The 24,425-nt window shown below is 42.6% G+C and overlaps 1 protein-coding gene across 2 annotated transcripts in view; it reads left to right on the forward strand.

Moving 5' to 3' along the window:
• The window catches only part of plxna1b (plexin A1b), a gene marked incomplete at its 5' end in the record, with an annotated part of 162,974 nt that overhangs the window by 66,285 nt on the left and 72,264 nt on the right, over positions 1 to 24,425 (forward strand). For both annotated transcript variants that reach the window (XM_080495587.1, XM_080495588.1), the window contains 5 exons: positions 2,601 to 2,701; positions 6,286 to 6,409; positions 8,424 to 8,577; positions 9,585 to 9,684; positions 17,731 to 17,845. In XM_080495587.1, coding sequence (XP_080351713.1) covers positions 2,601 to 2,701; positions 6,286 to 6,409; positions 8,424 to 8,577; positions 9,585 to 9,684; positions 17,731 to 17,845 — 594 coding nt within the window. The remainder of the gene's footprint in view (positions 1 to 2,600; positions 2,702 to 6,285; positions 6,410 to 8,423; positions 8,578 to 9,584; positions 9,685 to 17,730; positions 17,846 to 24,425) is intronic.

The raw sequence follows: 24,425 nt of genomic DNA on the forward strand, positions 1-24,425 counted from the left end.
TGTCTGGAATTGGCTTTCATTAAAAGAGCCATCGAGAGAGACAGGAAGAGGCAGACAGCACGGAAATGCATGTGTGTATATGAGTGGGTTGTATTCTCCACACACATTCACACATTTTCTGAATCTACATCGAGTCGCGCAAGTGCGTACCGGGCTCCTGTAAAGAATTTTATACCCCTATTGGGAAAAACGGCCATGATGAGCCTTTACCACATCAAGAGCGGCACGCCACCACCGCTCAGCAGAGCCAGCAGTGTTGTCACCATTACCGATACAGAGACAATTGTGAACAATAGGACTTATCCATCATTGCACAGGGCAATGATAAGGTTATGCTAGCGTGCCGAGGGGCCATAATGTTAGAAGGATTTATGTGGACCGTTGTGTTTAATCAAAGTCGTAATGATTTATGGAGAGAGGAAGGCGGGGGAAGTGGTTAGCGTCACTGATGATATGAGGACCCCACCAGTCTCTCCCAGTCTCTTCATTTGAATCATAAAGTATATGAAAGGCATTATGTGTGGTGTCCGATCACATATTCTCAACTCCAGCTACTTTTCTGTCATCGATCTATTCATCATCTGCCCACTCATTGACGCTCCCTCTTCCCCCTCCTCTGTCATGCCTTTATTATGGAAGACACCCCAATCCCTCGCTCTATCCTTCTTTTGCCTCTCCTTTCCAATGAAAACGAGACTCGCACTCTCTTCGACAGTGATGCATCGCATGCGTCTGCCACCATATCCCATCTTCGCTCAGCACAGTGTCTTCCCCAATTCGAACCATGTTGCTTCCATTGCACTCTTTTCCTCCATCCATCCATTCATCCAGCCATAGTTTTAGAAGCTCTTCAGCCACTTGTTTCCATCATTTCATCCATCTTTCTTGCTGGACAGAGAGCTACTGTACTGTATTGACTTTAGACTGGAGGAGTGACCGTTTCATTTTGTGGAAACGGATAAATGAGTTGCTCATGGAAGGATAGTAGTTGTGCTAAGAGGAGAATCAGTAGTGTACAGAAAAGTGGTCATTATGAAAAAAAATGGTCGTTCCTCTGTTTAAATTTTCAAAAGTCTTTTGTTTTAATCGCACCACGAACAACAATCATTTCATCGCACTTTAACAGAGAAAGAAAGAAAGAAAAAAAATACTTTTTCTCAAGAGCAAAGCGTGTACAAACATCCAGTTTTACTGTCTAGTCGTCCTGCAGGAAGGTACAGAGAAAGAGAGCAGAGAGAGCACAAACTACAGGAGAGAGCCAGTCTACTACAAGGCATTTATGACTCATTTATGAGTTTTATTATGTCCTATCTCTGTCAAATCTGTGTTTCATTTGAGGCTCAGACAGGAATCCTAAACTTCAGTTAAATATGTCTCCTTTTTTTTTTTTTTTTACGTCCTGTTTCCATCCTGCAGCTTGAACTTCAAACCTCCTCCTTTTTTCTCCAGATGTTTTTCTTTTCTCTTATCATACCATAGATCGCTCCTCCCTGCAGGCTTCCATACCACTCAGACGAAGTTCTCATGGTTAAGTGTGTGTGCATTGTAACGGTGTTACCCAGGGGTAGGATTGTTAAATGCTGTTACTCACTGATCATCTGGCTCACTCTCTGCCCTTCAGTTTACAACTAGCCTGCAGTAGCAACCTGATACATGCTCTCCCTCTCGTTCTCTCCGTCACACACATTGTGAAATGAGAATCAAGCAACTCATCAACTCGGGGCCCTTTGGTGAAGAAAAGTTAAATGCAGCGCTGACACTTGCAACACATGTCCGCACACAAACGCATGCGGCTTCTTTGTTGCACACCGCCACTCTTCACATATGCTGGCAATCTGTCTGTCACACGTCGAAACACACTCAATCTCTTGTGAATTGCTCAAAATACACACATGCTCTCACACACACACACACGCATGCACGCGCGCACACACACACACACTTTCAGACCTACTGAGGCTGTGTTGTGAGCCATCTGTCATCACCTTTAACTGGAGTGGGGAGCTAAACTTGCACACTTGATCTTGTTTCGTGGGCAACATCTGTAGCCTACCATCAAGCTCGTACAACCAGTCTGGCTGTGAAACACACACATGCACGCGGTCACATCGCCATGTGTCCATCATACATGTACACACACACACAGAGAGTCTGCCCTTCTGCCCCTCTGCCCCTCTGCCTCCCTTTAGTTTTCGAGGTCACCTGTCAATCACAGCTCTGTTGCCAGGGCCACCTGTCAGGTGTCCCAGCATGCAATGGGAGGCCCCTTCTGTCCATGCTTGATTGCCGGTTGTCACACACCGCTGGACTGGAATCGTTCACCAGAACACACACACACACACACACACACACACACACACACACACACACACACACACACACACACACACACACACACACACACACACACACACACACACACACACACACACACACACACACACACACCTTTTCTCTATTCCTACCTTGCCGTTCAGAAACATACAGACATGCAGTGTCCGCGCCGCACATGTTTGAAATCATTCATTGGGCAAGTTCTAAGTTTCAGTACAAAGACACTCGTCATTAACTGCTCTCCGTCTGTCTTTCTGTCTCTTTAGGTGGTTCGAGTTCCAGTGGAGAGCTGTGAGCAGTACACCACTTGTGGAGAGTGTTTGGGCTCCAGAGACCCTCACTGTGGATGGTGTGTTCTTCATAATGTGTAAGTGGCGAACACACTCATGCTCACATTAACACACTTCACTGTGCACTCTTTCGTACGTAGCAGTGTGTAGCCGATAACTGTGAAAGAAATGTTGATGTGTTGGAGATTAGTTGATCATGAGGAAGTGGGAGCTCCCACCTGAAGGGCTCCACAATATGCTCTGGATTTGTATTTATTGAAAACCTGTTGAACTGTACAAAATGTATTTTTAACACAGTGTTCCAACTGTGAAAAAAGATGGAGTTTACACAGAATTGATGTCTCTTGTTGCTTTCTTGAATATCCATGTACTGAATCACAGATGTCTCCACATTGCAAGGATTGAGAATAGAATTGTCACATGTGATGTCACCCAGTCACATGTGTTTTTTATGAATGACAAAAACAAATATCTGATGCTTAGAGTCTTGGCATCATGAGCACTTGATGATGCAAATGTTTGTTTCATTCATTTTTGTGTTGCTGAAAATGTTCTCACAGGAGCAAAGTGCAGTGTTATTTTAACTCTTCTGTGAGATATTTGGTAGATGTGTTTGCAGGGAGATATTACTTCTGTGGTTCTGAAGCACACAACACAAATGTACTTCTTTTTGTTCCATTCATGCCTTAAACCTTTGAAAATAACCAGTTACACGTTGGAAAATCCCAATGCCAAATTTAAATCTGCAAAAAAAATACCATCACCCACATAGGCCAACACCTACATTCTGTTTATATATATTTATTAAGGCAGTTGATACTTTTTCACAATTAAACTTGGCACAAAAAATAAGGATTTTTTTTGTTGTTTGGAAAATTGTGTGTTGCAAAGCTCCTTAGCAATTACTCTTACAACATTGGGAAACTTGTTTATCTACATGTTTAATTGTTGCCACATTTGTAAGGCATATGCATTTGAGGGATGAGCAACAGATCTGAATATGTGTGTGGTAAATGCAGCGTTCCTGCAGTGTGTGAGCACTTAGCCACACCAGCTTCTTCTCCAGGGGGTCAGCAGAGTGTCCTTGTTTCTCATGGTACTGTGGAATGTTCCCATTTGTATAATAGTCACACATTTAAATAAATAGTGTCTATAGAGTGAAGATTTTTTCTGCTGCTCATCCCACAAATGCAGATTTTTCATAAATGAGGCAGCATAAAAAAAAAAAAAACCTCAATAAAAAAGGCTTGTTGCCAGGAATCAGTGATATGACTGACAAATACTCTACCAAACACAAATGTCCTTACTTTGATTGCTTAACTGCACAAATTGTGCACATATTTAGGGATTACATTTGTTCCTCTGAGCTCTCAGCAGCTTTTAACTCTCCTCCTGGGTAGTTCTGAGTTCAACAGAAGTGGATTTTCTCCATTTGGAATTGAAGGTTTTCACAGAGCACCATCACATTCTCAATTCCAAGTTAGTCACGAGTGCACCAATATATTGTCGAAAAAATAAAACCGTTTTTCATTGTTTTCCCACATTGTGCTAAAGTAAAAGATGCATTTATAAGTGAAATCCTTCACTGTGGGAAATTTGGCTCCAATGTTGGATCATACAAGCCTGTCACTTGGAGGTTTGTGTGGAGAGCTCTGCAGGTGTACACAGGGGAGCCTGTTATTGTTGTAATCAAGGTGCTTTTTTTTTTTCTTCTTCTTCTACAATGATTGGCATTGGTCGATTCGAGGACACAGTTTTTGTGCAAAACTTTTACCTTTAACTGTTGCTATTTTCCACAAGTGCGAGTCAGTCAGCCGACTAAGCCTGTTGTAGAACTGAAATGCCAGAAAAGGTTGTTCGACTGCCTCAGTTACTGCTGGTTTTCTGGGTAGTTTTTAGCTGGTCTGTGATCTTGAAGTCGGTACACCTGTGAAGTGGGTTTCTTTCATTTTGGCTGCACAGTGTAGCACGAGTCATTCCTAGTGTCAGTATTTGCTCTCTGGATTAAGGCTTGTTTGCCTTAAGATTACAGTTTAATATTAGAATGAATGTTTAGAATATAAAGCCCACAATCTCCGGCGTCGTGATACTGTATTACTGTATATCTATAATCTCTCCATTCATCCTCTGTGGCTGGAGGGTTTGTCTGCACACACAGGAGGCTGCTGGAGCAGATACATGTTATTGAAAGGTGACGGGATGTTAAACCACATTTGGAGAGCCTCAAGCACTTGGCTTAACGCCATCTCTCAGTTCATTAATTAAACCTACAATACATTTCACAGACTTGTCTCTCCTCAAGGCACGCACACACACACACGCAAACGCGCATTCAAAGTGTGTTTCTCCATTTCTGCAGACATCAGGCACATCTTAGAACAGATCTTAGAAACGACACGCGCGTGCGGCTATCATGACCTTGTGTTTTGAGCGCTTCTTGTTTATACCCTTCCTGATGGGCCCAAATCTGGCTGAAACCCTCACCGACATAATGGGCAAGCATTAATAGACAAATTATTTATAAGCTTCATCTCAGCCCTCTGGTACTTTTAACCACATCCCATTAAGTAGTTTCAATCGGCAGTGGGATTGAACGAGGGATACACACTGATACACGCAGGCAGGCATTTCCAGACAAGTGAGCACACCTCATTCACAAGCGTACACGGTCACACGCCAGAGGAGCAGTGGAAGGAAAAGAGGCTCCTAATGAGAAAACCTGTACATACCTTCGTACGTTCTTCCTAATGCTTTACTGTGCCTGTGTACGTGTACGTGTACGTGTGCGTGTGTGTGTGTGTGTGTGTGTGTGTGTGTGTGTGTGTGTGTGTGTGTGTGTGTGTGTGTGTGTGTGTGTGTGTGTGTGTGTGTGTGTGTGTGTGTGTGTGTGTGTGTGTGTGTGCGTGTGCGTGTGCGTGTGCACGTCAGTGGCTCCCGGGGGAGTGGTTGGCGACCGTTTTTCCTTCCCGAGCGTGAGTGAAGGCTAACTAAATGAGATAATGGGGGAGCTGCTGTACGAAAAAGGCAGTTAGCAATTTTTCCTGCCTCCCTCTTATTGTTAAGGCCGTGCACAGTGCCACATCAGCACTTTCTTCTCACCACCGGGACCAGTTGTTGTTAGCGCGGAGGTGAAGTGATAGCTAATGCATTATGAATAGCTAATAGTAAAACTGCTACCACACAGGGCTGTATGTGCTGAATTTTCAGCAGGATCAGTTGGCCTGTAATAAGCGCGAGGGGTGAAATTGCTGACCCTGTTGATATACAGCTGGTAGGAATTGCATCATTTTAACGGTTCAGGGGGACTTTAACGATTGCCTGTATATCTTCCGAGAAGTTTGAAGATCGGGGTGGGGGGCGGTGGTCAGGGAGCCTAGCAGCTCTTGCACAATTGTCAGGACCAATAAGGTAATGATGTAAAGGCCCTCAGTAATGACTGGGAGAAGCCATTAGCCCATTTGTCCTTTAATATTGCTCTCATTTCTGTGTGACGGTGATGGCTCTGCATGTTTATCATCTTAATATGATTGCCATATTAGCTTAACAGTTGCTCATATCCTTTCTTTCTCTCTCTTCTCCACCCTTCTCACCTCTTGTCTCACTCATCTGCTGCTATCTCCCTCTCTTTGCCCTTTTTCCTTTCACTCCTGTCATTCCTTAGATGCTCTCGTAAGGACCACTGTGAGCGAGCAGGAGAGCCTCAGAGGTTTGCCTCGGACCAGAGACAGTGTGTGGAACTGACCGTTCAGCCCAGAAACATCTCCGTCACCATGTCTGAAGTACAGGTACGTACGTTGTCCCTCGTCGATTCAGTACAAAACAACAACAGGAGCAGTTGCAGAAGAGACAAATCTCGGAGATGGCCTGCTTCGTTTTGCGTCATTCACCTCGTGGCACACATTCACACGACGGAGGCAAAACGCTGCCATGCAGAGCACTTTACCATGAACACCAGCCGCTTCTGATCACATCAGCAGTGATGCGATCAGAGGATGACCTCTCAAGTCACATCATTGGCAGGTTAAATGATAAGATCAATACTGTTCTTTTATCCCAGCATTATAAACATGCTCAGAGCCCTGCCTCATACTTCAAACCGAACAAAACAGACAACCTGCTTCTGTCTGATGGTGTGGAAATCTGCTGGTTATGAGTTAATGTGTTTGTAGTTTGTAGAAAATTATTCAGCAGTTCAGGATATCAATCAAAGATGAACGTACACTCAGTTTACAGTGAGCAGTTAAAAATGTGGTTTATATACAAGTAAAACTGCAGTTGACGTGAACTAGTTTTAAGCCTTCGGTCAAAGTCTCCAGTCTGCTATTTGACCACATATTTACCTTTCAATTCTGTAACTGCTGCATACACATATAAACTCAAGAAGGAATTCAGATTTAAGTAAAATGCCAGACAATATTTTTTTATATGAGCCAGAAGATAAAAGGCAACGTCATGTGCCTGGCGTTTCACCCGTTTACACCAAATATATAGTTTCATATTTGAGTTTTTATGATTTTACATCATATTTAATTCATACATGGCCACAATGTCATATCTACATATTAAACATGGCTAAATTGTCAAAGGGTGTGATTAACCTCAGAACCACCCTGAACGATCATCGTACATTTCTTTATCGAGTCATCCACTTCAGGCACAGCACATAACTGCAGTCGGCAAAGCAGTGACACTGGTGATAAATTACAAGCATTTAATGCACATGTGATCTGTGCTGTTGTAAGAAATTGATGGGAAATAGCCACAAAAAGAAAAAAAGAAATGACGAGGCCTTCAAGGATTGATGAGAATGATAATAATGAAAAAAAGAAAATGTCAAATGTCTATTCTAGGAAAGAAATTGTGCTCTTTCGCAGCTCTTTATCCAAACATTTAGCCTCATGGAGCTTCTTAAATGTTTGATCTGGCAACAAGAGCAAACTGATTTAACTGTATTAAAAGGCGCACCACCCGCATCACGTTCAGTATTTGCCCTCATCCCCTCTGGACGAAGAGCAACAGGAGCAGAAGCGGCTTCAGACACGCGTCATACAGGCGAACTGGTCAAATTGACTTTTTTTAGCCTCATTGCAGTTTACTTTCAAAGCTCATATTTATTATGTCTTTTTCTATGTGATAATATTGTATTTTATTGCTTTTTGGCTTGAAATTAATGCCATTTTCTAAATATGAAAGCACAGTGGACCTCATACCTTTATAGCTGGTTTTAGTTGTTCTCCTCCACCATGTCTGCTGTGATCGCTAATCATAATTTGTATAGTAAAATTATTATATGATGGAACACTGACGAGGTTTTACACCAAGAGTGTTACTTTTCAACATGCACTTTTAATTAAGAATTAGCATTTCCTGGTCACACCATCTGTGGTGTGTGTGTGTGTGTGTGTGTGTGTGTGTGTGTGTGTGTGTGTGTGTGTGTGCGTGTGTGCGTGCGTGCGTGCGTGCGTGCGTGCGTGCGTGCGTGCGTGCGTGCGTGCGTGTGTGCGCGCGCTCTCATTCTGTCAGCGACTGCTCAGTATAACCACGTTTTGACTGATTACACTTTGCTTCAGTTTCTTTATGCACATTAACACGTACACATTAACCTTGCTGTAATAGCTGTTACAGTGACTGATGCACACACACACTTGCTCTTTTATTCACACTATTGTCCCACATGTACATACTCCCCCCACACTACCACCACTACCCATTAACCCTCATGTCATATCATATAACAATCCATGTACACCATGTCCTTCCATTGATCTTGTACTGATTGTCTCTCCCCCCTCACCGTAGCTGGTTCTCCAGGCTCGTAATGTGCCCGATCTCTCAGCGGGGGTCAACTGTTCCTTCGAGGACTACGTGGAGACGGAGGGACGGATCCAGGGTGGACACATTTTCTGTCTGTCTCCATCTGTGCGAGACATCGCCCCGATCACCAGGAACAAAGGTGATGACATGAATTGGAGGACGGGCGATGAGGCTGTGGGGTAGTGAGGTCATCGGGCTGTGTTACAAAGCGAGTCAGAGGTTTTTGCCATCATATATGTGCAATGTGATGATAAGCTTTGTTTAAATGTCCGTTCTCATTCTTCCAATAAATACACTTCAATGCTGATGAAAGGTTCTTCTTGTGAGCTGAAACTGGAGGAGTCTAGAGCCGAACTCCATTTTAATATTTCCTCTTGATTTGCTTCTTGTGTCTCTCTTCAGAGTTTCTTGTCACCACCAGTAATGGCCGCTCAATCCATTCCAGATATGTAAACACGGCTCTGGAGTTATCTGCTGAAAATAGATCTGTTTTTGAATTCCCGTTATTGTGGATTATGTCAGTCTGATTTATTTATATCCCACCTAAACGACTGCTTTCCGCCCTAAACTCCATTTCAAAGCCACGGTTTCAGCAGTTTATATGTAAAAATATCTGCAGCGATTATACACCTGTTTCATGTTCAATTCTGTCACAAGGCACAGGAGTTTAAAAACCTGTTTGGTTTCCGCATTCAAAGCTCGGAAAACATGTCAGATAGCGCGCTCAAAGTTTCGTCAAAGCCACGTCTCAGTAGTTCTTCAACCGAGCCCATTATGCCCCATTACGAGTTCTCATCAGCTCCGGCATCCAAACACTGATTGGTGCTGCTATTTTTAATGCCACCCCACTGCGGGTGTGACATGAGGAGTGTGTTGCTAAGCTACAGTGTGTCTTGTGTGTGTTTTTGTGTGCGATATCTCGCGAGGTCACACAAGTGGAATTCAAAAGTGTCACACTGCATTGATGAATAAATTGGTTTTTTGGGTTCGTTTTTTTTTTCCTAATTTATTCCCCGTTATTAATTTAGCTTAGAGATAGGATTTAGTAGCTTGTAGCCGCTTTGTTTTTACTTCAGTCCCTTTTGAAACTTTGAACTTATGCTGAAACAGTCTTGTCATATTTATTTTTGTGTGTGTGTCATGTAGGTGATAAGCGGGTGGTGAAGCTCTACCTCAAGTCCAAGGAGACGGGGAAGAAGTTTGCAAGCGTCGACTTTGTCTTTTACAACTGCAGTGTCCATCAGTCGTAAGTCACGATTATTCAATATTTTCTGACTTTCATAGTCACATTTGTGATGTCACACGTCTTCAGTTATATGAAGGTACAAGTTGACTTCTTGTTACAGATTTGGTTTCCTGAACTCCAGACTTTCATAATCATTAAAGCTGTTTTTGTTCAACATTATTTTGTATTGATTTTCTTCCCTTTTAACATTTACATAAGTGGATGTCTCCAAGCATTCACATATCTACATGGATGATTTGATAAGTATTTTAGCTAGCCCAATTAGAACCAGCTTTTTAAAGAATACATCACCTTATCATTTTAAAAGCCAATTTCTGTTAATGGTTTTGAATTGGGTGTCTTCAGAAACTGAAAATGACTCAAACCCTCTCTGACGTGACGTCCCCTACCACATCAATTTCATTATCTGACTGGATAGTGATGTTGTTATTGTTAAGTAGTCATTCAACTGCAGAAGTCTAAAAAGATCTTTATGGAAGGCTGTGTATTTATTTTTTATCTTTGGATTTCATAAATATATTACTTTCTTAAGGCATGTATCACCTTCATACCTTTTTGTGACATCGTCGGTAAAAGTTGTGTCCACTCGTGCACTCCTTGTTTAAACTTCGGTTTCCTCTTGTTGAGTCTTTTCCACCGCGCTCTTTCAAGAGACTGACAGCCTTTTTGTCCAATCTCCCCCCAGACAGTCTCGCGTTTCTCTCCATGAGAGATATAGTTGCACTCACTCACACATCCATCTCACCCAGCCCCCCCACTGACCTCCACAGGACGCTTGTATTTCAGTTGAAGCGAAAAATCAAATGTGCCGTATATGAAAAACGATCGGTATATGAGATGGTAATCCAACTCTTTTTATCATAAGCCACAACACACGCTAATGATACTTTAACGATTAATTCATTACACAGTGGTCTGCAGTAATGCCTTCCAATCACAGACTCTAACCTCATTTAAGCCTTTTTCACCACTTGATGAAACAACCATTTTAAAATGTTTGCACTCTCAGATTGTCAGTCTGGCTCTTATTTACAAAAAACAATCAACAAATGGCAAACACTGTCAGATTGTGGATGAATTTGTGAGCCTTTTTTGATCTGTTAGCCTCCTTCACACTCCAGACACCTCCAGCTCTCTGCCCAGTTCACTGCCTCGTCTAATCCACCTTCTGCTGAGAATCTCTGCCGCCCATAGAGCCCCCACCCCGGGTCGGTCTTACCACCAGCCTGATGCACCCTGCTGGGGTTAAAGAATCCTCCAACTCCGTCACCCCGCCCCCATTCAATACCCCCCCCCCCATCCGCTCGTGGCTGATCCAGAGGAGGCTGAAACGTCTGCTGGGTATTAGCCTCGGGGCAGCAGATGGTTCGAAGGACCCTGGGGTACCGCAGGGCTCCATCCTGGCTTCCCTCTGGATGTCGGATGAGCCCCCTTCGAGGATTTCCACGAACACACACACACACACGCGCGCTGCGCACGCGTGTAGCCACACCTCTCCGCACTCTGTGGCTTACAGCTCACTGAAACCCGAATGTCTCGGACACCTAATCTGTTACTGTGACCTCTAACCCAGCCCCCCCCCCCCCCCCCCCCCCCCCCCCCCCCACACACACACACACACACACACACACACAGTTTCCCCTGCTCATGTACACAAATCCTCCTGCCACAACAACCATGATTAGCTCAGCTGGTTAAGGGTGTGGTGGTTTACAATATCAAATCGCAGTTAATTCATCTCCCACAAGGACTCACTAGTGTTTGCTCTACCTCTTAGTGCTTGTGACCATGTAGAGTTCATCTAACGTCAGATGTAAATTGTGTGGGTACCCATTGGTCTGCTTGAAAACACAATATACCGTAAAGCCACTTTGAATAGCAGACCTTTATTGAGCTCCTATAACTGATATGAGACGGGCATTTGTGTGGGACAGACCTTCAACTGACCTTATATGAGATGACAATTCAGAAAATATTAATAATAATGTTCAGTTTTTCATGTGATAATGAGCAGAAACATTTGATTGACTTTCGAGAGGGGTGAGAGATAATATAATAATTGAAAAGCAAAACAATTTTTGCTTTTTTTTGCAGAGTTTTTACTGTTTGCTGATGTTGCACTTAAATGTGAGCATTGTTGATTCTTGTAATATGGGGGGGGGGGGGGGGGGGGGTGGGGGGGGGGGGGGGACTGCAAACCCTGCTTTGGGTCCCCGACATGTATTCTTGAATTGGCTTTGATCTGAACGTTTAGGATACTTAAACAAAGAATGACATCAAATTTAAAAGATTCAGTCAAAAAATGATCTTGCAAATCAAGTGGAAGAAAAACATACGAGATGCGACGCAGACGCAACATATTACTCCAATGAACTCTGATTAAATTCGCTCTCCGTTCTGATCTAATACAGCCTCTGAGTGATGTAATGGACATGTTTAATGAAGTTAGCGATAAGGACACGTTGCATCTTCTGCAGCGTCTCTGACGGTGAAGAGAGATGCTGAGATAAGGATCCATTTGGAGCTGGCACTCCGTCCCGCGTACCCGCTGTGCCCCCCAGGCGTCAGTGTGCGCCGTCTGATGAGATCAGACTGGTAATGTTGTTGGCGTAATGACTTCAGGCCTGCACGGCCACATGCAACGCCCCTGTTTGCTGAATGCTTGGTCATTCTTTACTGAGCTTGGATTTCCTCTAATGGGTTCAGACGCAAAATACTGCAGGCTCTTACGCTGTGGAGGAAGCAGGCATTCTGGAACCATGCCTCAAAATTGTATTTCGGAGAATGAACGCCTGCATCTCTAGGTCACCTAATGGACACCTGCTGGAAAAGACTACTGAATATGTTTACTCAAGTACAACTTCTGTTACAATGCTTAAATCTAATCACAAGCACCTTTCTCTCAAGAACTTACTCCAAATCCACAACTCATTTCATTGTATTGTCAATAGCAGGGTTTACATTTAATCTGCTTGCATAACATGTCTACATTACTCAGACAAGCAATAAAATAAATTGAAATTCCACAATCACAATTTGTTTTGTAAAGAAATGGAGACATAAAGTACCGGGAAGAATCTTCTCTGTTTAAGTAGTTTGCCCACACAAGCAGATCAAAAGGAATGGTATATAAAAGTTTGAATGTTTATACAAATGTATGGCATATTCTGTAGAAACTGAATTAGTTTACATTTTGGCGATATGAGTATTGTCAAGTTTTATGCAGAGTACTGCATAAAAACAACAGAAACATGGTGGATTTGATCTGCACTCTGAGTCAGTCAAATGTCATGTGTGCACGTTGAAGATCAGCTTTGTATTCATGGCAGGCAAATGAGAAGACGACTATAGGCACTGGACGTTGTCAACAAGCTGTTGAAAGGCTTGAAAATGCTGCATCTCTAATGCTGAGGATGAAACTATACCCGGAGTGAGACGAGAGGCAGGAGACCTGTATGAAGAATAGGCTTCATGGCACAGGATACTGTACATTTGATACATAACTATAACTATATAAATATATATCACTATGTATAAGATGAAACATCTAAGAAGTTTGTACTCTTACGCTTGTGTGCACATGCCCATGTGTCAATAGATTTTTTATGATCTTTATTTGAGACTACCTTGTAAAATGTCCAAGGGCTATTTGAGTGTGTATATTGTACGTTTTTCCCCTAAAAACACTTTGAACTTCAACTTGGATTTGTTTCGGTAACCAATCATATTATATATATATATATTCAACATAATCTAGCCCCTGTTTGAGCTAGTATCAGTAGCATTTCTATTTAATGTAGGTGAAGGAAACGCCTTTAAATGTTTCACACTTTTTCCCAGGATGAGAGTAGAAAGAAATCTGATTGAAACAATATCCTTCTTTTGACAAATATAGAAATATTAAAGATAAAGCCTGAAGAATAATAGCTTTCCTTTGTGGTTGTCTTTAAATAGTTTACTCTCACATACAGACACCCCGCCCCCGATCCTTCAAAAAAAAAGGAAAAGCACATGCCCCTCCTGCTTATTTACTCAACTGATTGCATCGTGGCCCTTGCCTTTTCAAAAATGCCATAAATTTACATAGTGGTATTAATCTAATTAGAATTCCCACTGTTTCAGTTTAAGGGTTGCTCAGATTGAAATAGAAAATCACCCACGGCCATGATTGCTCCTTAATTAAATATTTCTATATGTTTTTTCCCCCCCCTCGCACCACCCCCCATTTAATAAAGATAGAATTGGGGTTTAAATGTCTGTGTAGAGCCGGTCGTAAGCACCTTTGCTCGTGATGATTAATTTGGTTTGAACGGTGACTGGGTCGTTTTTTTTTTTGTGGTTAAGGATGGTCTGAGAATAAATCATTTGTTGAAAAAAGAATATTGAATGCACAAAGGAGTGCAGCTTTGTCGCAGAGAAAAATGCTAAGAAGTTGTAAGTTGAAGGGACAAAACTGGATTAAGAGTACCGTTCAAACATTTGGAAGAATTATGTTCTGAATGGTGGATTAAGATTGCTCTATTTTTCTGTAAACTAAATGCTCAGTGTTGTATGAAAAGAATTATGTGCATGGATATTAGTCCCTCTGTGTTTTATCAACCCCTCTCCAGTAATGATAGGATAGACTATTCGAGAGGACTGTTAAATTATTCACCTCCACTCCTTTGAAATGAATAGTAGCCAATAAATAACTCATTTTGCCAAGTGCAGGAGTGTCAAACGCATCTCACCAGGAGAGCGGATTGTATTGAGCACTCCAAACTGACCAAGGAGGGGAGAGAGGAGGAAATCACACTCTATTGTGTTTGGCCTTAAAAAAAATACACACACACACACAAAAACCCCACTGCTGCTCCAAAGCCAGAGCATCTCGATTAGCATCTGAATATGAGCAGATTAAATTAGCATCATGAGCGTGGCCATACGGGGAGCGTGTCTCCAGCCGTTCAGAGCCTCGGAGTGGCTACAGGCGATAGAAAGTGACAGGAAGGAGCAATAAGGAGATACTGGGGGGTCTAAAGCAAAGAAGCCCACCCCTGGACGCGAGAATCAAACGTCCTCAAATGGCCCTGGGTGGGCTGTTTCTTGTAAAGGGGTGCGCCCGGCCTAAAACACTCTGAGACTCTGAGATCCTGAGGTAGCTCATGACAGGGGTTCTAGTTACTCCTAAGAACCAAAGAGTGAGCAGTGGGGGGCCGTCAGACGGATCCTACCGCTGGCCCTTGGTGGCACACAGAACTGTGCCATCTTTTATTTCAAAGGGCGTAAACATGAAAGTCACTGAAAGTTGTCAGTGGTTACCTGCTGATATTTTGCTCATTATTTCAAAGTCGCCAGTACACTAACAAGGTTGATTTGACATGAATAAAAGATATAAAAATGGTTATTAGGACAGACGTATTGACATGTGTGAACTACTTACGATACGTTGTACTATTCACTGCTTTGTTCTAATTGCCTGCTGAGTTGAGTTGGTGTTGTACTGTATTTTGATGAACGCTGACCCACTGGTGGGCCCCAACATAATAAAGACTCTGACATTCAGAAGAGTGATTGTTACAAAGCCAAGGAAGATTAATGAGCCCAGCTAACTTACCTTGTGCGCATTTGTCTTTCATCAGTTATGTCATCCGCTCTTTTGTTCAGTATTGACATCCGTTCTTTTGTTTGGACAAAACCACCGAGCCGAAATCTCTTTTCTCCTCTTGGAGTTTGAGCACTGTATGCTAACCCAGTTTAGCCTGATCACTTTGCTTCTATTTGTAGGCAACACTGACAAATCTCCTATTTGCTCTCGTGTGGTATTAAGAGGCCTGTTATTTCCTCAGCTGCACATCTTTCATTCTAAATGGACAGCTTCTGTCAGCACAATGCTAAATTGGTCAATTAAAGCGGTAGTGGGATTGAATTAAGCTCCAGCCTCTGATCTCGTTCAAAAGGAGGGGTCTGGGTTGGAAGCGATCGCTTAAAGTGTGCACCTAACAAACGAGCGGGCCTAATTGATCCAAATGAATCCACGTCGGGGTTTGATGGATTCATATATGGGCTCCATCTCAGAGCTTAAGAGTTAAGGCCTCATTTTTCATGCGGATGAGGGGAAGGCAGAGCGAGCGTTTTACACGGGGTTAAAACACACTCGAGAGCTTGTCAGAAGTGCGCTCACTTCAGTTCCGACAGATGCACACATTTACACCAGGCAGATGTGTGTGAATACAAATCAGCACTCCTGACTTCCTTCCCTTGGCTCTATTAAAGTAGTATTTTATTGTGATTCCATTAAACTGTATGTTGAAGCAGCGAAAATAGTCGCAGAGACAAAATCCTGCAGCTGAACTGCATGTTGAAAAGAAGAAGAAAAAGAAATGGCTGTAGTGAGCTTCGTAATAGAATGAAACAATTTTATTTGTTCACATGTAATGGTAACATTAGATAATGCAGTGCACATAAATGAGATACCAAGCGGCTCGGCATCTCTCGGGGGGTGAGTGTAACCAATAACGTAAAGCCGTGTTGATAAACGGTGCAAGTAAACCTGCCTGACTCTCCTCCGTGGGTCCCTTCATTTGAAAATGCACACAGATATACCAATATTCACATCCCCTTCCCCTCCCTTGAGGACCCCCCCACCTCCCCATCTGCCTTCCCCCTCCCCGTTCTCTCACGATACCCCGGCGTCTACACCTCTGTCAGGGAAATCCACCTGCTTTTGATCTCCTTCTTTTTTCTTTTTTTCTTTTTGCCTCCCTCCTTTCTCCCTTTCCCCCCCCCCCTCTCGACCCGTCTATCTGCACCTCGGCTCGGCGAAAGCAGGTGAATTTAAAATGGTGGAGCGCTCTTAGCCCCGTGGATGAAAGAGAGCTTTAGACAAAGAACAGGGAGAGAGCAAATGAAAGGGATGGAGGGAGTGAAAGAGGCAGAGATGGAGGGACGGAAAGAAAGGCTTACATCTGAATGGATAGACAGAATGAAACAACAGAGGTATAGAAAGACAGGAAATATATTCAGAGGGAAGGCCAATTCAGAGGGAGATCACTGAACATATAGAAGCAGTGAGCAATTGATAGTCACACACAGTTGGTGATGATGAACAAGAGAAGTAAGGGGGGGAGAAAGAGGTAAAAACATTTCAGGGATAGGTGGGATAAAAGGTGAGAGCAAGAGGAAGAAAAGATTACTGACAGGGTGGGAAAAAGCCCAGTTTTGACAATGGGCAGACTGTTAAACAACTGAAGATGGGTATTCTGCCAAAACATGGCAGTACAAATGTATGTACAAATATTGAGGATTCATATATCATCATATATTTGTGTTTACAACATTTTATAATCTCCTTATTCATAAATTATAGTTTATTTTGATTCCGCGACCTGCCACACTCACTAGTGCATACAAGCTAATGGTCTGACGAGAAGAGCTGTTCTGTTTACCACCACAGGGGACTACATCATTCGAACTTGGAAAAGATTGCGTCCAAGCATCAGAAAGCTAATAGTATAAGTATTATTATTATTAGTAGTAGTAGTAGTACTTAAACAAGTAAAGTGAAACTATGTTTGAAAGTGACGGCACTGATCTAGTGTGTCAATAAATCAAATTTGTGTCTTTTATTCATATTTGAGACAGTGAAGAATCCAACTGGTTCCCAGAGGTTTATCCTCAGCTGTATTGTGCAATGGTGACTTATGCGTGCATAGTCACTAGCAGCAAGGGTTGGATTTTAATTTTGGCCTACGGGTGAACAACTACTTTATAAGTAGCCTGACGGATGAAGGATGGAGCTCATACACAGAAAGAACAGGACAGCGTGGTTCTTAGAGATCAGGACATCCCAAAAACAACCTACCCAATAATCACCTTTAATGCTTTGCTGTGTGAAGACAATTTATGGTAAAAACCGACCGAAAGCTATTGCAAACCTCATCAGTTTATTGATGAAATATGATGAATGTAACTTGTCTTGTCTGAATGAAACTGGTATGCAGCACAGTGGTCAAATCAAACCGAGAGTAGATGACTCTGCTGACCTCCTGTCTCTTCTCATTACAGCTGCCTTTCTTGTGTAAACGGCTCGTTCCCTTGCCACTGGTGCAAGTACCGCCACATGTGCACCCAGAACGCCAACGACTGCTCTTTCCAGGAGGGACGCGTCAACGTCTCGGAGGTAAAAACCCATCCAAAAGACACTGATGTCACCTCACGCAAATGTGGAACATTAACCTGGGATTTCTTATTGAGAAAGCTGTCCTGTCTGCATAACTCGCCTTGTCCTCACAACATAAGCAGAAATGGTACTCAGCTGCGCACATACCTTTGCCCTCACACCTTCTGTGGCTTTTGCCTCAGGCTTTCCTCACATCGCCCCGCTGTGTGTCTGCTGCCTGGATGTGTAATAGGGGCTCTTGGCACAGTGACAACAGCTTGTGTACTGTGCAGCAATAATTCTGTCGTGGCCCATAAGGCCATAAGCAGGCTGGGATGAATGACTGTGTATGGAAATACTGCCTTGTTCTTACATAGCCAAATGCTGCATTAGCATAAAAGCTAATATCAATCGTGCCGAGTGGCGGCTCCAGAAGGCATCATGCGAGGCATAACAAGTGTTTGTCAACTGCTGGTCTGTACACAGGAATATTAGCGGTGGACACAGAGCCATGTTATGAGTTCACCATGGATTTTGCCAACTTGTGTCTCTTTTGTACCCTCAAAAACATGGCCCAGCATAAATTAGCAAACACGGAAACATACACTGAGATGCATATCGTCTCTGCAGACTTATAGATGTAAACCCTCTGCTCTCCCAAGCGATTGACGCTTATGCCCGTGCTTTAGCTGACCCAACGTCTCAGAGACGCTTGTGCACAAATACACAATTTCACTCCATCTCTTTGTGTTTGTGGTTTGACACATTGTTATCTCTATGCAGATTAAAGCCCTCCTTTTCTTGTTGGCTGCTCTGAATCACTGGCCTTTATTAATTGGTCAACCTTCATCCAATTACTTTCGTCTTTATCTCTCTCCTCGACCGGAGCTGTGCTGAATCCCAAACACTAGCATGGCAAACCGCTGCTGGCCCGTACCCGTCCAAAAATGAGACGCGGGCCCAGTCTTCACGGCTCACGGCGCTAACGTTAGCGGATTAGTGCACCCATCTGCAGGGCATGGGGAGAGTGCTGGCGAGCACACTTTGAGCTGAGAGAGGCCAGAGGGGCAACGGATGGATAAACAGGAAAGCCTTGCGGGGAAGAAAAGGAAAGGAAATTGTGGAAAGCAGGTTTCAAGTAAACATATAGACAGAGTAGAATTATCAGTGAGTGACAGGAGGCCGTCTTTTGTCGGTGCAGCATGTACTAAACACTAACTGTCTGTGTTGGAGCTGAATTAATAGACTTGGATCTGTTTATTTGTTGATTGACAGAAAATTAATTAACAAGTGTTTTATTAATTGACTAATGAGATTTTTTTTCTAAGAAAAATGCTAATCAAGTAACTGGTTCCAGATTCTTTTATCAGAAGACTTGCTGCTTTTGTTTCACACATTTTCCAAAACATCTAGGGATTTTATGGCCCGATTGAAGGCATTATTTTCAGTGTAATGAAATTGTCGTAACAGAACAAATAAATCTGCACAAAAGGACATATTTTGTGAATTTTTTAGTTTGTTCCTCATGATTGACAGAAACATGAAAACATGTTGTTCTAGTCCTTTATATGACCCTTGGGTTTTAGCATCATTCCATTTAAAACAAAAAATCATATTTAAGTTTCTTTCTTTTTGCAGATGACACATTTGTTTCTGATTTCTCTGTTTAACTTGGTGGGGAAAAAAATGTACTGAGCATCAAGCACTTGTAATTTGACACTAGCATCACTGAACTGCAAAGTATTTAAAGCAAACATAATTTTATGCAAACTAATGAGTTGGTCTGCTTCAGTACGACTATTAGAAGTTGAGACAATCCACTGAATGAACGGACAATACTTGTCTGGTTGTCGATTGTATCTAAAGAGTTAATTGGGGCTGTACATTTTGGAGATGAAGCTGTTTAAGGACAAAGCCACTGGGACAAAAGGATCAAGGGGGATGAAGCGAGAGAGGCAGGAGGAAGGAAAGAGACGGGGAAGACAAACTGGCTGACTGTGGCATGTGGACAGGGAGACCTCTCCTGTCACCTCGTGCACACCCAAGAAACCACCGACCACATGCTTCACGACAGAATCCATCATATGCTCTGACACACACACACACACACACACACACACACACACACACACACACACACACACACACACACACACACACACACACACACACACACACACACACACACACGCACCCCTATAGCTTTGTGTCTTTCCCGCACAAATGTGTATACATTCTTACAGTGACATGCACGCGCACTCACACACGCGCAGGCACAGAGTCATTCATCATCCTTCTCTTAGCTGCCATATCCATTAGTTGCGCTCTCAATGCCCCAACAAGTACAGCTCTTCCTGTAGGCTAGGCTTATCCTTCCCCTCCCCAGGGCCCATCGCTCCCTACCTCATCCTTCACCGCTTTGATGCTCAGTCACCCCATCTTTTTCTCATCCGTCTTTCTCTTTACCTTCAAATCCCACCATGTGAAATATACAGTAGGTTATTGAAGGAAACAGGAGAATGGAAAAGTGCCGTGTGTATGTGTGTTCCCCAACACATGAGCTGCAGGTAAAGTGGGAATGGTTTAGCATACCATCAGGGATTTGTATGTCTTCACATGTGCTCGCACCCTTAATTTAGATCTCAGACAATGCTCTTTTTTTTTTTTTGTCCGTGCTCTTGCTTTATCCTGCATACAAATCGACATGTTTAACATGAGAGAGGAATCACCTCTCCTGATAGCAGACATTTCACTCAGACCTTTCCCCGCTCTCTCCTGCAGATGAACATTGCAGATGGATTGGATAAGACTCATTTTTAAAAAGCGATCATAGGGCCCGATAGAAATGTTCGCGTGAGCAGAGGCTGTTTTTCCTGCCCGACTTGGTGGTCGAGCTTTTCTAGAGATATGAAGAGGAGAAAAGACCATGATAGCTTCATGGTGAACACAACTGTACTCTTGCACTGTTAGACTCACACCATACTGAACAAGTTAAGGTGTGACTTGCTCATTTTGAGCTTTAAAGGTGGCTTTAGCAGCATAAAAGAAGGCCCATGATCAGCATTGCTCAAAGTACGAGTGAAGCTGAAGTGTTTTTTAAACCACTCCAATAAAAAAAGGTCAACTTCAGTATTATCGCAAATATGATCAAATGAAAAGATAGCTGGGTATCACCAATTCCTGTGTAACCTTAATTCCTGTCCTCTTTTCGCCCCCCCCTTCTTCTCATGTGACAGTATCTGAATCTTGTGTTACCATGGCAACCAAGAAGATCGGTGTGTTGCAGATGAGCTTTTTTTTGCCACCTCCTTTTGCCTGCTCTTCACACCAGCAGGGCTCAATCACTTTCCAGCTGTAATTTTTTCCACCAAACTACATTGTAGGGAATCTGCTGTTTGTGAATGTCTGATACCCCACCCCCTGCATACGCCACAAAAAAAAAGTTCAACACATTAAAAAAAAATCTCACCAGCAAATATCAAACAAGCCGAGTAAAGAGTGAAAGCGCTGTTTGTTTTTGTGAGCGAACTGTGTCAAAAGAAGGGGAAAAGAAGGGGGAGAATGAAGTGCAGAGGAAATTAATATAATGAGTGACATTTCCAAATCAAATATGCATGAATCAACAATACCTCAAATGGCACAACAAACAAATTCTCAAATTAAGATGCGACCGGGCGGAAAATTGCAGGAGAGGAGTAGGAGTTACTTTATTATCAAAACAAACGCACAAAAAAAAAACTGGAGAGACAATTTCTTTCTTTTCTTTTTTTTTTTTAAATTGAACTATTGCTTCTTTGCCATTTCTAATTTTTGTCTTTGACTTCACTGTGCGCCCATCGTTCTCCTCGTTGGCCCCCTGCGCCCCCGGAGAGAAGCTGTTCCTCTGAGCCGGAGACTTGATGAGTGCCAGGCGAGGTTCGGGGTGGCTGGGCTCGGTTGTGTTCAGACATGCTTACGTGTTTGTTTTGCTGCAAAGCAAGGCTCAGTCTCACTCCAGCAATCAAGGCAGCGGTTAACTTGATTGAGATTTGTGGGAGCAGCGCAGCTCCTCCCCCCCCTTAAACTGTCTCCCTCCCTCCTCTCTCGCTCTCTTTTTCTCTCTCCGTCTTTCTCTCTCCGTCTTTCTCTGCTCTATTACTTTTTTAATCATATGGGTTTTAGCTTTACATACAAGAGGCAGATTGTGCAGCTTGTGTATTTGCACAGCCTCGATGTTGTTTGTCTGGGGTTTAGGTCCAGACCGGTACCAGCGATTCCTCGTCTCCTTCCAGATGTGGTAAAACTGCTTTCTGTCAGAATGAACTCAGTGTAAATATTATGCTGATTTGTGACTTTTTGTTTTTTAATCACTACATTGATTAGCAGGCTTCACATTCCTGAATTTATTTTTATTTCACCCCAATGATTTTTATTCACCCTTTTATATTTTAATCACCTTCCACTGGTATTATATATTCTGCCCCGTTCTTACATGAAGTTCAAACTTTGTTAATGGCCAGTGATTATATTTGGATGTTAGTGCATGTTTGTCTTTTTTCTTCTAAACTAACTATGGTAAACTAAGGGAAATATTACAACATAGCAAAAAAAACAAGTTTTGCGAGTTATTGAGATTGGTGTTATTGTGTAGTATTATTCTTTTTTTAATAATTGCATATATCTCATAGAGGTTGGTCCATTTGTTTTAGCAAAGCATTTTGTTTTCACATCAGCATTGTACACAGAAAACTACTGTAGTGAACATATACCCAATAAGTCGTACTTAGTGGGAGGTTTTGAAAATATGACAACGTATTGTCTCACAGTAGTACTCGACAGTGGTGGCGAGAGCTCATGTATAGTTTTTCTTTCTTCTTAGAAATCAGTCTGAGGTCAATTTAAGCATTTCCTGTGTAATAGTGTTTCTTTAAACTCACCTTGAAGTTTTGAAGCTTATGTTTAAACGCCCATTGGGTTAAAGAAAATGTATTGACACACATTTTAGTGAGCGTCCAATAAAGTGAATGTCACTCTGCACTCTGTGTATATTATCAACATTTGGGAAAATGTTTACTGACAGACAGGTATGGTTTGCTTCACTCTCTTCAACCGAGAGTTGAACTTTGGCATAGATTTGTTGACTGGACATCTGTGCAGAAAGCAAAACTGGGTTTGAACTTCTCTCCTAAGCGCTTTTTTTTTTAATGTTGTTATACAACTATTTCTGGCACTTCTTGTGTATACAGCTGCATGCAGCACTACAAAAGCCTTCCTGGGGAGACTGAACCATAGCCTTGCTGTTCCCTCAGTTTCTGGTCTCAATTCGTGGTTTAACTGAGCAGTGGTGGTGTAAAATACTGCAGTTGTATAGATAGAGTGGCACATGATTGTATGGTGAGGCTTATTTCAAATCATCTTTACATTTGCTCCAAAAATAGATTTTGTGTTTTAACCATGTATTATTGATTGGTGCTGCTTCTAAACATGTGAACAGACACATGCTGGATTTTAACAGCTAAACCAGGTTCAGATGTATTTTTGCAAAATTGGGAGCATAAATGCAGCTTAAATTTTTTTTTCTCTGATTAAAAAAAACAAAAACACATTTGTAATTTAAATCAATCATTGATTTCAAACTCATTCATCTTTCATTACACCCCTAAACATAAATTAATGAGCCCCGGTACGATTTCACATTACAGGTAACACAGCAATATATTCATCTTTAGTCCGTCTTGATTTGTGCAGCAAAATTGAATGGTGGTGGGCTACTCCATCTAAAACTTTTTAAAACCTGTGCTCTGACACTCATCACACATGCAGTATGAAAGGATCTATCAAAACATAACTACTCTTGTATCAATCACAATCACCCTCACATTTTCGGTGTCAATTACACAAATGCTAGTGTAGAATGCACTGCCCCTAAACACTACATTAATCCTAGAGAGTTCAAATGGGCTCCACACATAATGTATCAGCAGGTTGACACAAATTCTCAAGCGCTGCCTTCTTCTTATACACTCCTAACAAATCAAATACACTTATAGCAACACACACACACACACACACACACACACACACACACACACACACACACACACACACACACACACACACACACACACACACACACACACACACACACACACACACACACTATGGCTGACAGGGTTATTTGTGATGGAGGTGTGAAGGCCGTGGACCGTGACATTCTGGCACACTGTGTTTACTCTGGCTAGTATTCAGACACTGAGCAGAACACACACACACACACACACACATGCACACACACTGGAGAAGAACATCCCACACACTGTGGGCCAAGGCTGCTTGAGGGGCCTCACTTTGCACATGGATATGCGTGTGTGTTGGACTACACTGCTTTAGTGTGTTTGTATGTGACTGTCACTGGTTCTTATCAGGACAAAGCACAACCAGCAGCACGGGGCTGCAGGGGGCATGTGGGCAAGGGGGAGATGGTGGAGTGGGCTGGCGGTTGAATAATACCCGCCGTTTCTTTTTTCCCCCCTCTGTTTTCCTCCCTCCCTCTTTTATTGTGTCTTTATCTCCTCATAATATCTGTCTTCACCACTCATCACTCGCCTTTATTTTTTTCCTC

Source organism: Blennius ocellaris, assembly GCF_963422515.1.
Source record: "Blennius ocellaris genome assembly, chromosome: 4".
Lineage (NCBI taxonomy): Eukaryota > Metazoa > Chordata > Actinopteri > Blenniiformes > Blenniidae > Blennius > Blennius ocellaris.